Here is a 13873-nt window from a genome sequence, read left to right as displayed (position 1 = left end):
GTCCTGGAGGGAGGGGGAGGTGGGGAAGAAAGAGTCTAAATTGGGTTGTGGATCGAGGGTTATAGAGTAACTGCAGCAATGCTGCTGAATAAGGCCTTATAAAAAGCAATCCAAACACCGGGGTTAATTTCTCGAGGGATAGAATTGAGAAGCAGATACATTAAGTCAAACTTGTAGGGAACCTCAGTTAGACCACACTTGGAATTACTGTGCACTGTTCCTGTCTCCATGTTATAAAATGACACTGGAGAAGGTGCAAGAAAAGATGTGCTGGGATGGTACCAGTACTGAGATAGGCTACCAGGATAGGTTGAAAAGAGAAGACTGAGAGGGGGGGAGGGTAGGACCTGATGGAGCCCTTTAAGGTTATGAAAGGACTCGATAAGGTGAGACGTTTCCACTTGCGGGTGAGAGCAGAACTAGGGGCCATAAGAGGGAAGGGCTGTTAACTGAGCCTCCGGCTGTGGAGTGGGTATCGGTTGCATCACCTCAAAGAGTAAATGGACAGAGAGTGCTGGAAAAGCCCAGTCCCTCAGCACACCTTAAAGGGGCCACGCACTGAAAGAGGTATTAAATGCAGGTTTAATCCTCATCTCGAGTCTGAGGATGCTGTATTTATGCAGATGTTTTTAGAACTATTTAGTTTCAATATGTTTTACAAGGGGACATCACAGCGTCCAGAGAGACAGAACCTGCACTTCTTCATTCTCGAGATGTGGGCATCTCTGGTAAGACCAGCCATTTATTGTCCATCACTAGTTGTCCCCCTGAGAAGGTGACAGTGAGCCTCCTTTCACAGCTTCAGAATGTCCCACAGCGCTTTACAGCCAACCAAGTATTTTTTTTTGAAGTCTAGTCAACTGTTGTAATGTAGGAAACACAGCAGCCAATTTGTGCACAGCATGATCCCACACACATAACAATGAGATAATGACCCAGGTGATTTTTTTTTGTGATATTGATTGAAGGATAAATATCAGCCAAGACACGGGGATGGGGGAGAATTCCCAACTCTTTTTCTAAATAGGGGTTGCAGTATCTTTAACAGAGGGCAGATTCCAAGTGACAGATAGCCCCTCCGGCAGTGCGGTATTCCTTCAGTACTGTACTTACATCAGAAGCCTTGAGTTTTAATTGTGGCTTTAGTTGATGTACTTCATGGCCTGCAGTCGGTTAGTTATTAAGGTCTTCAACGAATTGTCATTTGCAAACAACAACCAATCTGCATTTATATGGCGCCTTTAATGTAATAAAACGTCGCAAGGAGTGTCAGCAAACAAAGTTTAATGCTGAGCCACATTCGGAGATATTAGAGCAGGTGACCAAAAGCTCGGTCAAAGAGGTAGGTTTTAAGGAGTATCTTAAAGGCCATCAAACGTTTATCCGTCCAGTTAAATCCACAATGTTGATGATTCACATGGCCGAACAGCCAGGTTCCAGACTGGGTCTGAGAATGGCACTGAATGCAGCTCAGATCAAGCCCTCGTCATCAACCACAGGGGACCTGGGCGGTGTTCTGAAAGCCTTATTTTAGATCCTGATACCCAAATCGATGCTGTTTTTGTCTTGTTTGTGATGTGGTGCAGGTGGTGTGGTCACTCGCTGCAGGGGGTGGGAGAGGAGCCTCGGGGAGGAACCGAAACATCCCTGTTCACTGTCTGATAAGCAGCAGAGAGCAGCAGCATCTGGGCCCAGTTCCCCTGCTCTGAAACACACACAGAAACAGGACGGAAATCCGAGAAACACCGTTAAACGGTTACATTCTTGGACACGTCACACATTTATAACAAAACAACCCATTATCTGGACTGGGCCCCTCAGGAGAACTGAACTGAACTCCTCCTGCTCTACATCCCATTCTTCATTTCCCAATATTGCTTTTCAAGGTATTTCATTGGCTGCGAAGCACTTTGGGAACATCCTGAGGTTGTGAAAGACGCTATAGAAATGCACTTCATTAAAAATTGGAGTTATAAAGATTGTGGTTGATAGATTTTTATTGGGTAAGGGCAGCAAGGACTATGGAGCTAAGGCAGGGTATATGGGGTTAAGGTACAGACCAGCTATGATCTAATGGAATGGTACAGCAGTCTCGAAGGGCTGAATGGCCTCCTCTTGTTCGCACACACTACAATCACATCAGCCTCATCTCCCTCTGTGAACTCGTTCCTTCGTTGAGGTCATTCAGTTCCCTTACAGGACACTTGCTGGGAAGGCCCAGATTCCAGCACTCCACCACCCCTTCCCCGATCTGTACTGAGATATCCAGACCCGGGGAGTTTCAGCCAGGCCATTTTCATTATATTATATTACTGCCAAGGGCTCTCTGCACAGATAGGAACAGTTACGGCCACTTTGGGCTTTAAAGACCTGGACAGGTATTGAATACAGCAGGTACGATATCTTCAACATAAAAGCATAAGAAATAAGAACAGGAGAAGGCCATTCGGCCCCTCGAGCCTGTTCCGCCATTCGATAAGATCACGGATGATCTGATTGTGACCTTATCTCTACTTTCCTGTCTGCCCCCCACCATAACCCTCAACTCCCTTGTAGATCAAAAAACTCTCCAACTCAGCCTTGAATATATTCAATGACCCAGCCTCCACTGCTCCCTGGGGAAGAGAATTCCAAAGATTAATGACCCTCAGAGAAAAAATTCCTCCTCATCTCCGTCTTAAATGGGAGACCCCGTATTCTGTAACTGTTCCCCCTAGTTCTAGATTCCCCCACGAGGGGAAACATCCTCTCAGCATCTACCCTGTCAGGCCCCCTCAGGATCTTATATGTTTCAACAAGATCACCTCTCATTCTTCTAAACTCCAATGAGTACAGGCCCAACCTGCTCAACCTTTCCTCACAAGACAATCCCTTCATCCCAGGAATCAGCCAAGTGAACCTTCTCTGAACTGCTTCCAATGCAAGTCTATCCCTCCTTAAATAAGGAGACCAAAACTGTATGCAGTATTCTAGGTGCGGTCTCACCAATACCCGGCACAGTTGGAGCAAGATGTCCCTACTTTTATACTCCATCCCCATTGCAATAAATACCAACATTCAATTTCTCTTCCTAATTACTTGCTGAACCTGCATGTTAACATTTTGTGATCCATGTACAAGGACACCCAGATCCCTCTGTACTGCAGCATTCTGCAGTCTCTCTCCATGTAAATAATATTCTACTTTTCTATTCTTCCTTTACTAAGAGGTCATTAATTAATTCCGTCTCCTTACACATTACCAGGTCTAAAATATCCTGCTCCCGGATTGGTTCCAGAATGTATTGTTCTAAGAAACTGTCCTGAGTACACTCCATGAACTCATCCTCTATCTAACTTTACCAGTTTGATTACTCCAATCTATATGAAGATTAAAATCACCCAGGATTACTGCAGTATTTTCCTTACAAGCCCCCCTTATTTCTTGATTTATACTCTGTTCCACAGTGCAGCTCCAGTATGAATTTTTGCTATTTCATATCTCCACCCAAACTGATTCCACATCTTGATTTTCTGATACAAGATCATTTCTCACCACTGTACTGATCTCATCCTTTATTAACTGAACTACACCACCTCCCTTTCCTTGCTTCCTGTCATTCCAAACTGTCAAATACCCTGGAATATTCAGTTCCCAAAGGGTCAGTACTGAGGGAGTGCCGCACTGTCAAAGGGTCAGTACTGAGGGACAGACAGACAGACAGACAGAGATGGACAGACAGATAGATAGAGATGGACAGACAGATAGATAGAGATGGACAGACAGACAAATAGATAGAGCAAGAGAGATGGACACGTGGATAGATAGACAGATAGATAGATACATAGATAGATAGATATGGACAGATAGATAAATCGATAGATAGATAGTCAGATAGATAGATAGACAGATAGATAGACAGAGAGATGGACAGATAGACAGAGAGAACAAAGAACAAGAACAAAGAACAGTACCACACAGGAACAGGCCATTCGGCCCTCCAAGCCTGCACCGATCTTGATACCTGCCTAATCTAACACCTTCTGCACTTCCAGGGCCATATCCCTCTATTCCCTTCCGATTCATGTATTTGTCAAGATGTCTCTTAAACGTCGCTATCGTATCTGCTTCCACCACCTCCCCTGGCAGCAAGTTCCAGGCACTCACCACCCTCTGTGTAAAAAACTTGCCTCGCACATCCCCTCTAAACTTTGCCCCTCGCACCTTAAACCTATGTCCCCTAGTAACTGACTCTTCCACCCTGGGAAAAAGCTTCTGACTATCCACTCTGTCCATGCCGCTCATAACTTTGTAAACCTCTATCATGTCGCCCCTCCACCTCCGTCGTCCCAGTGAAAACAATCCGACTTTTTCCAACCTCTCCTCATAGTTAATGCCCTCCAGACCAGGCAGCATCCGTAAACCTCCTTTGTACCCTCTCCAAAGCCTTCACGTCCTTCTGGTAGTGTGGCGACCAGAATTGCACGCAATATTCTAAGTGTGGCCGAACTAAGGTTCTGTACAGCTGCAACATGACTTGCCATTTTTATACTCTATGCCCCGACCAATGATGGCAAGCATGCCGTATGCCTTCTTGACTACCTTATCCACCTGCGTTGCCACTTTCAGTGACCTGTGGACCTATACGCCCAGATTTCTCTGTCTGTCAATACTCCTAAGGGTTCTGCCTATTACTGTATACCTCCCACCTGCATTAGTCCTTTCAAAATGCATTACCTCACATTTGTCCAGATTAAACTCCATCTGCCATTTCTCCGCCCAAGTCTCCAACCGATCTATATCCAGCTGTATCCTCTGACAATCCTCATCATTATCCGCAACTTCACCAACCTTTGTGTCGTCCGCAAACTTACTAATCAGACCAGCTACATTTTCCTCCAAATCATTTATAATACTACAAACAGCAAAGGTCCCAGCACTCATCCCTGCGGAACACCACTAGTCACATCCCTCCATTCAGAAAAACACCCATCCACTGATACCCTCTGTCTTCTATGACCGAGCCAGTTCTGTATCCATCTTGCCAGCTCACATCTGATCCCATGTGACATTACCTTTTGTACCAGTCTGCCATGCGGGACCTTCTCAAAGGCTTTAATAAAGTCCATATAGATAACATCCACTGCCCTTCCTTCATCAATCATCTTCGTCACTTCCTCAAAAAACTCAATCAAATTAGTAAGACACAACCTCCACTTCACAAAGCCATGCTGTCTCTCACTAATAAGTTCGTTTGTTTCCAAATGGGAGTAAATCCTGTCCCGAATAATCCTCTTTAATAGTTTCCCTACCACTGACGGAAGGCTCACCGGCCTATAATTTCCTGGATTATCCTTGCCACCCTTCTTAAACAAAGGAACAACATTGGCTATTCTCCAGTCCTCTGGGGCCTCACCTGTAGCCAAAAATGATGCAAAGATTTCTGACAAGAACCCATCAATTTCTTCCCTTGCCTCCCTCAGTATTCTAGGGTAGATCCCATCAGGCCCTGGGGACTTATCTACCTTAATGCTTTGCAAAACACCCAACACCTCCTCCTTTTTAATAATGACATGACGGAGACTATCTGCACTCCCTTCCCTAGGCTCATCATCCACCAAGTCCTTCTCTTTGGTGAATACTGATGCAAAGTACTCATTTAGCACCTCGCCCATTTCCTCTGGCTCCACACATAGATTCCCATCTCTATCCTTGAGTGGGCCAACCCTTTCCCTGGTTACCCTCTTGCTCTTTATATATGTATAAAAAGCCTTGGGATTCTCCTTAATCCTGTTTGCCAATGACTTTTTATGACCCCTTTTAGCCCTCCTAACTCCTTGCTTAAGTTCCTTCCCACTGTCTTTATATTCCTCAAGTGCTTCGTCTGTTCCTAACCTTCCAGCCCTTACAAATGCTTCTTTTTTCTTTTTGACTGTGCTCACAATATACAGTGTTATCCAAATTTCCCGAAACATGCCAAACTTGTCTTTCTTGCTCACAGGAACATGCTGGTCCTGGATTCTAATCAGCTGACGTTTGAAAGACTCCCACATGTCAGATGTTGATTTACCCTCAAACAGCCGCCCCCCCAATCTAAATTCTTCAGTTCCTGCCTAATATTGTTATAATTAGCCTTCCCCCAATTTAGCACCTTCACCCGAGGACTACTCTTATCCTTATCCACAAGCACCTTAAAACATAAGGAATTATGTTCACTGTTCCCGAAATGTTCCCCCACTGAAACTTCGACCACCTGGCCGGGCTCATTCTCCAATACCAGGTCCAGAATGGCCCTATCCCTAGTTGGACTATCTACATACTGTTTCAAGAAGCCCTCCTGGATGCTCCTCACAAATTCTGCCCCATCCAAGCCCCTAGCACTAAGTGAGTCCCAGTCAATATAGGGGAAGTTAAAATCACCCACCACCACAACCCTGTTACCTTTACATCTTTCCAAAATCTGTCCACTGATCTGCTCCTCTAAATCCCGCTGGCTGTTGGGAGGCCTGTAGTAAACCCCCAACATCGTGACTGCACCCTTCCTATTCCTGAGCTCCACCCATATTGCCTCGCTGCATGACCCCTCTGAGGTGTCCTCCCGCAGTACAGCTGTGATAATCTCCTTAACCAATTATGCAACTCCCCCATCCCTTTTACATCCCCCTCTATCCCGCCTGAAGCTTCTAAAGCCTGGAACATTTAGCTGCCAATCCTGCCCTTCCCTCAACCAAGTCTCTGTAATAGCAACAACATCATATTTCCAAGTACTAATCCAAGCTCTAAGTTCATCTGCCTTAACTGCTATACTTCTCGCATTGAAAGAAATGCACTTCAGAGCACCAGTCCCGCTGTGCTCAGCAACATCTCCCTGCCTGCTCTTCCACTTAGTCTTACTGGCCTTATTTACTATGTCCTCCTCATTTATTTTTCTAGCTGTCCCACTAATCTGGTTCCCATCCCTCTTCCATACTAGTTTAAACCCTCCCGAGTGACGCTAGCAAACTTTGCAGCCAGGATATTAGTGCCCCTCCAGTTTAGATGCAACGCGTCCTTCTTGTACAGGTCCCATCTGTCCCTGAAGAGAGCCCAATGGTCCAGATATCTGAAACCCTCCCTTCTACACCAGCTGCTCAGCCATGTGTTTAGCTGCACTATCTTCCTATTTCTAGCCTCTCTGGCACGTGGCACAGGGACTAATCCAGAGATTACAACCCCAGAATCCTGTTTTTTTAACTTTCTACCTAACTCCCTAAACTCCCCCTGCAGGACCTCATCACTCTTCCTGCCTATGTCATTGGTACCGATGTGTACCACAACCTCTGGCTGTTCACCCTCGCCCTTCAGAATGCCCCCTGTCCGTTCGGAGACATCATTGACCCTGGCACCAGGTAGGCAACATACCAACCTGGAGTCGCTTTCACGTCCACAGACGCGCCTATCTGTGCCCCTGACTACAGAGTCCCCTATAACTATTGCTCTTCTGCGCTTTGTCCCTCCCTGCTGAACAACAGTGATAGCCGTGGTGCCACTGCTCTGGCTGCTGCTGTTGTTTTCCCCTGATAGGCCATCCCCCCCAACAGTATCCAAAACTGTATACTTGTTAGAGAGGGGGATAGCCACAGGGGATTCCTGCACTGACTGCCTGCCCCTTCTAGCGGTCACCCATCTATCTGCCTGCACTTTGGGTGTAACCACTTCTCTAAAACTCCTGTCTTTGACGCTCTCTGCCACCTGCATGCTCCAAAGTGCATCCAGTTGCCGCTCCAACCGATCCATGCGGTCTGTGAGGAGCTGCAACTGGGTAAACTTCCTGCAGGCGGAGTCGCCCGGAATGCTGGAAGTGTCACGGACTTCCCACATCTCACAGGTGAAGCACTTCACCCCTTTAACTGACATTTCTATCACTAATTAGTTAATTAATATAAAATAAATACTTATTAAATCCTTACTAAACTGTTATAATTAACGATATGGTCCCTAGTGCTGGATTTCGACTATAAATATTATTTTATTTTTTTATTTTTATTTTTATTTAGAGATACAGCACTGAAACAGGCCCTTCGACCCATCGAGGTGAACACCGCCCTCCGAGTCTGTCCGAGAATCCCTGAGGTTAATTCCGCCCTCCGAGTCTGTCCGAGAATCCCCGAGGTTAATTCCGCCCTCCGAGTCTGTCCGAGAATCCCCGAGGTTAATTCCGCCCTCCGAGGCTGTCCGAGAATCCCCGAAGTCAGTTTTTTAGACTTCCCGGTCTGGAACTCCGCCCTCCGAGATAGATCGATCGATAGACAGATAGATAGATAGATAGATAGATAGATAGATAGATAGATAGATAGATAGATAGATAGATAGATAGATAGATAGTCAGTCAGATAGATAGATCGATAGATGGACAGATAGATAGACAGATAGCAAGAGATGGACAGTTAGATGGATAGATAGATAGATGGAAAGATAGATAGATGGTCAGATAGATAGATAGATATATAGATAGATAGATAGATAGATAGATAGATAGATAGATAGATAGATAGATAGATAGATAGATAGTCAGATAGAAAGATAGATAGACAGATAGATCGATAGATAGATAGATAGATAGATCGATATATAAACAGACAGATAGATAGATAGATAGATAGATGGATAGATAGATAGATGGTCAGATAGATAGATAGATATATAGATAGATAGATAGATAGATAGATAGATAGATAGATAGATAGTCAGATAGAAAGATAGATAGACAGATAGATCGATAGATAGATAGATAGATAGATCGATATATAAACAGACAGATAGATAGATAGATAGATAGATAGATAGACAGATAGATAGATAGATAGATAGATAGATAGATAGATAGATAGATAGATAGATAGATAGATAGATAGATAGATATGGACAGATAGATAGATAGACAGATAGATAAATAGATGAGTGGTCAGATACATAGACAGATAGACAGATGGAGGGACAGAGAGGTCTGATCACTAGGCAGCCCCAAAGTGGTTTACATCTAATGACGTACTTTTGAAGTGTGTTTTGAAGTGTAGTCACTGTTGAAATGTGGAAATCTGTCAGTCATTTACACAGCAAGCTGCCACAAATAGCAATGTGATAATGACCAGTTACAGCTTTAGGTGTTAGTGTTGGAATATATATTGTCCAGGGCACCTGCTCTCCTTCAAATAGAGTCATGGGATCGATAATGTCCACCTGAGGGGGACTTGTGAATATGGCACCTCAGACAGTGCAGCACTCCCTCAGAGCTGACCCTCTGACACTGCAGCACTCCCTCAGTACTGAACCTCCAACAGTGCAGCACTCCCTCAGTACTGACCCTCCGACAGTGCAGCACTCCCTCAGGACTGACCCTCCGACAGTTCAGCACTCCCTCAGTACTGACCCTCTGACAATGCAGCACTCCCTCAGTCCTGACCCTCTGAGTGCGGCACTCACTCAGTACTGATCCACCGACAGTGCAGCGCTCCCTCAGTACTGACCCTCTGACAGTGCAGCACTCCCTCAGTACTGAACCTCCAACAGTGCAGCACTCCCTCAATACTGACCCTCCGACGGTGCCGCACTCCCTCAGTATTGACCCTCCGAGAGTGCAGCACACCCTCAGTACTACACGGCGAATGTGAGACTGTTTTTTGTGCTCAAGTCTCTGGATTGGGACTTGAACCCACGAGGCCATGGCTGACACTTTACAAGATTCCCATCTTGTGAACTTTAATTGTATTTTCCTTTAACCATTGTGCAAGCTTCAATAGGCAACACCAAATGCTCTTGCTTTAACACCTGGCCTATCCTGTGTGAACCGGGTAGGCTCCCTGGGCAAAGCTGCAGCCATGTGACATCTGCTGTGCAAAGTGAGAGATTCTATGAACCTAGAGGTGCTGAACTGCTTTCCATTAGACATGTGCACAATCCCATTTTACTGCACACTGGCACACTCCATTTAACTACATACGTGGATGACTCCATTTAACTACATACGTGGATGCCTCTATTCAACTACATATGTGCACTCTCCATTCAACTACATGGGCAAAGCTGAGTTCAGCTTCTCACACATTTAGCAATTGTGCTTTCACTTCAACAAGATTACTGTAACTCCGGGAACCCGGAGAAGACTAGTATCTATATATTAGTCAATATGCAAATACAGGGAGGGGGTCAAGGGGAGCAGGGGAAAACACTTTATTAAAAATATATTTGTCCCTAATTAATCATTTCCAAATATTTATTTCCATTGTGCATTGGGTTACGATGTTACAATGACCAGACTTCAAAACAGGTGTTTATTTGTCTGTCTTTAGGACATCCTGAGGTCTCTATAGTAATGCAGGTTAGGGTTAGTTGAAAATGACCCAGAGAATCTGCTGGTGGGAGGGGAGGGAGGTGGGTCTGTTTCTGCTGTGGAGACCAATCAGAAATGGATTTTTAGTGGTGGAGGGGTCAAATTCTCTGTCTAGGGGGCAGCTAGTCGACACTGACTTGACTGAACATGTCAGTAATCGGAGGCTAACTGCAGGAACAGCACCTCATCTTTCGACTGGGCACTCTACAACCTTCCGGACTCAACACTGAATTCAACAATTTTAGTTTGTAACCCCCCCGCCCTCATTTTTGTTGCCCTTTTCTTTGCTGATTTGTTATTTTATCTCTCTTGTTTACCTCTTATTTCCTTTACTTTGTGTTCCGATCCTGCCATTCACACCTCCTCCAGACACATCTCTCATTACCACTCCCTTTGGCTTTGCACCTTGAAACCCTTTTTGTCATTTAATCTCTCCTGCCCTCCACCCCTGTCACAGACCTTCCCTGCTGTTCTTCTTCCCACACTCTCCCTTTCACTGGCTCAAATCCTATCACATTTCTAGAATTAATATTGATCCATCACAAGGTGGCGTAGCAGTAATGTCACTAGATATTACTAATCCAGAGGCCCAGGATAATGCTCTGGAGACACGTGTTCAAATCCCACCATGGAATTTAAATTCAACTAATTAATAAAAAAAAAAATTGGAATTGAAACCTAGTCTCAGTAATGGTGACCATAAATTGAATGTTCATTAACAAAAAACCATCTGGTTCACAAATATCCTTTTCGGGGAGGAAATCTGCCGTCCTCACCTGGTCTGGCCGACTAGTGACTCCAGACCCACGGCAAAGTGGTTGACTCTTAACTGCCCTCAGTTCTGTTGTACAAAAACCACTGCACTGGAGCAGTTCAAGAAGGCGACTCCACCACCACCTTTAGATTAGATTAGAGATACAGCAATGAAACAGTCCCTTCGGCCCACCGAGTCTGTGCCGAACATCAACCACCCATTTATACTAATCCTACACTAATCCCATATTCCTACCAAACATCCCCACCTGTCCCTATATTACCCTACCACCTACCTATATTAGTGACAATTTATAATGGCCAATTTACCTATCAACCTGCAAGTCTTTTGGCTTGTGGGAGGAAACCGGAGCACCCGGAGAAAACCCACGCAGACACAGGGAGAACTTGCAAACTCCACACAGGCAGTACCCGGAATCGAACCCGGGTCCCTGGAGCTGTGAGGCTGGAGTGCTGACCACTGCGCCACTGTGCCGCCCTCAACGGCAATGAGGGATGGGCAATAAATGCGGGCAGGGCCAAGTGATGCCCATATCCAATTAAGTGAATTTTAAATAAAAAGATAGAAAATATTCATTTTAAAGAAACTAACTCCTCTCACGAGCAACTTGTTGAACGTTTTCCCTTGGCATCGAGTGATTGACATAAAACATCTGAAATGGAATGTTAAAACAAATGTCTGCCTGGGACTGAGGTTCCGATACATGTGGTTTAGTTGCAACAAAAAAAAAGTCAGGGCAGGAACTGTTGCAGCAGGAAAACACATTTCATTGAAACTGGACTGAACACAGGATCCGGACACAACACAGAAACTAGCCGAGCAGTCAGCTTGCCCGGTCAGAATCTCACTCCTCGTTGCATTACCAATTAAAACGGATATTGGAGTTGATTCTGGCTGTTTCTGAACGTCGGCCTGAGTGAGAAACGAGTGTTTTGACCCCACACTCGGCTCAAACGCCAGGACAAGCAATGCACTTGGTACAGTGGCGGATCGGAAAAAAGAGAAGCAGTCCAGTCAATCTCTTCCATTCCAATCCTTCCAATGAACTGCTTTGTTGCAAACACCAGCGTGTTGGAGATAAAGATATGTGTTTAAGTACACATTGCAGCCCCAAATATAAAAAAAAACAAAATCCTTAACGATCGCTGGGTTAAACTTGTTCTGGATGAATTTAAGGCACTGGATTCTGAAGGGCTTTTGTCTTTGCCCATCTGGGATAAAATGTGCAATTTCTACAGTTGTTCTTTTAAATCTCACACTCTTGACATGAGAAGGGGGGTGGGGGTTAAAATCAGAAATTATTGTGAATTAACCCTCAACTCGGTGGAAATAAATACATGGAAATGTTTAATTGGGGACCAATAGAGGCTCAATAAAAAAAATCTGGTCCAGTCCCCCACCCACCCCCCCCCCCCCCCCGCCCCGCCCCTGCTCCTCTCAACCCTCCCTGTATTTGCATACAGGTTCATATAATAGATACTGGTCTCACCTTGTCCGGCACTGTAACTGGATCCACTTTCTGGAGTTACAGTAAAACCCTGCTCACTAATTCTTCACGGGTTTTTTTCCCCCCCCGGAGGGAATGGCTGCAGTAATGTATCTCCTGGGGACCCTGCTACTCCATTTAACAGGTGAGAGACTTATGTTAACAGAACGTTACTCAATTATTCATTTTTAAACCATTAGATTAGGAAGCAAAGGGATTTGGTAGCCCGGCCTGTTTATTTATCAGTTAGCTTTTTTGCTCCAATAAACTGAATGTGTTTTTCTCTCTCTTGTGTTTTGTGTTGAAGGTGTCCTGGCGGTTCTTGTCCTCAATCAGACCCCAATTTCAGACCCAGTCTCCGCCGGTGAGACCTCCGAGTTAAAGTGTGCAATGCAGAACGGCAATGTGGGCAGTTACTACATGAGCTGGTACCGACAGAGACCCGGGGAGGCTCCGGTGTGGGTGTTAGCCCACTATACAAGTGGTAGCATCTATCGAGGCACCGGCTTCACGGACCGTTTTAAACCTTCCAGAGACACCTCCAGTAACAGTCACATTCTGACCATCGGCAGCTTGGAACCGGGAGACTCCGCCGTCTATTACTGTGCTGCCAACGATGGCTCAGCAGGCTACATACACAGTGAGACAGGGCAATACAAAAACTGCACCAACAGAACCACTCAGAATTCCAACAGCTACTGAAATATTCCTGCCTGAGACTGTGTAATGAGCTTCAGAAATATTCCTTATGTAACTTGTGGAAAATCTCACTGGAATTCCATGGGTTTATTTGGATTTTCCCCAATATTTGGACTATTAGCTGGGTAGGTAAACACTGATATTCTCAGGGTTTCCTCACTGATATGTGAAAATCTTTCTCCAGACTCTCAGCATTCCGGCCCCAGTGAAAGGCAGAATGTGAAAGGGAATGTGATAAAGGACAGATTATTAATATTTTCCCCTCTTTCTTCCCAGCCTGGGTTTTAGTTGATCCGTCCCATTAAAACACTGCACTGTGTTTACCTTCGGACCTGGGACCGCCCTGAGTTTACGGAGTAAGTAATTCCCTCATCCTATCATTCATATTGTTTCAATTATTTATTCATTTATTGTTGCAGAATCGGATCTGCCCTGATAACGGTGAAAAGAAATTGGGTCAGATTTTTATTTTTCTGTCCACTGATTCAGTGCTGGGAATTTGGATTCTGGAGGGTAGAAAAATAAACACTAAAATAGCAGCAAAACAATTGCGGATGCTGGAAAT

At 45.0% G+C, this 13873-nt stretch overlaps 1 gene segment (V, D, J or C); it reads left to right on the top strand.

Moving 5' to 3' along the window:
- Positions 1-12638: 12638 nt before the first annotated feature.
- LOC137356725 (immunoglobulin lambda variable 6-57-like) lies at positions 12639-13367 on the top strand. The segment is given in 2 exon segments: positions 12639-12754; positions 12917-13367. Coding segments are annotated over 2 exon segments (444 nt in total).
- Positions 13368-13873: the final 506 nt, after the last annotated feature.

The sequence above is a fragment of the Heterodontus francisci genome, chromosome 46 (genome assembly GCF_036365525.1).
Source record: "Heterodontus francisci isolate sHetFra1 chromosome 46, sHetFra1.hap1, whole genome shotgun sequence".
Classification (NCBI taxonomy): Eukaryota; Metazoa; Chordata; class Chondrichthyes; order Heterodontiformes; family Heterodontidae; genus Heterodontus; species Heterodontus francisci.
The sequence above is the reverse complement of the archived record's forward strand: the minus strand, read 5'-3'. Positions and strand labels throughout refer to the sequence as shown.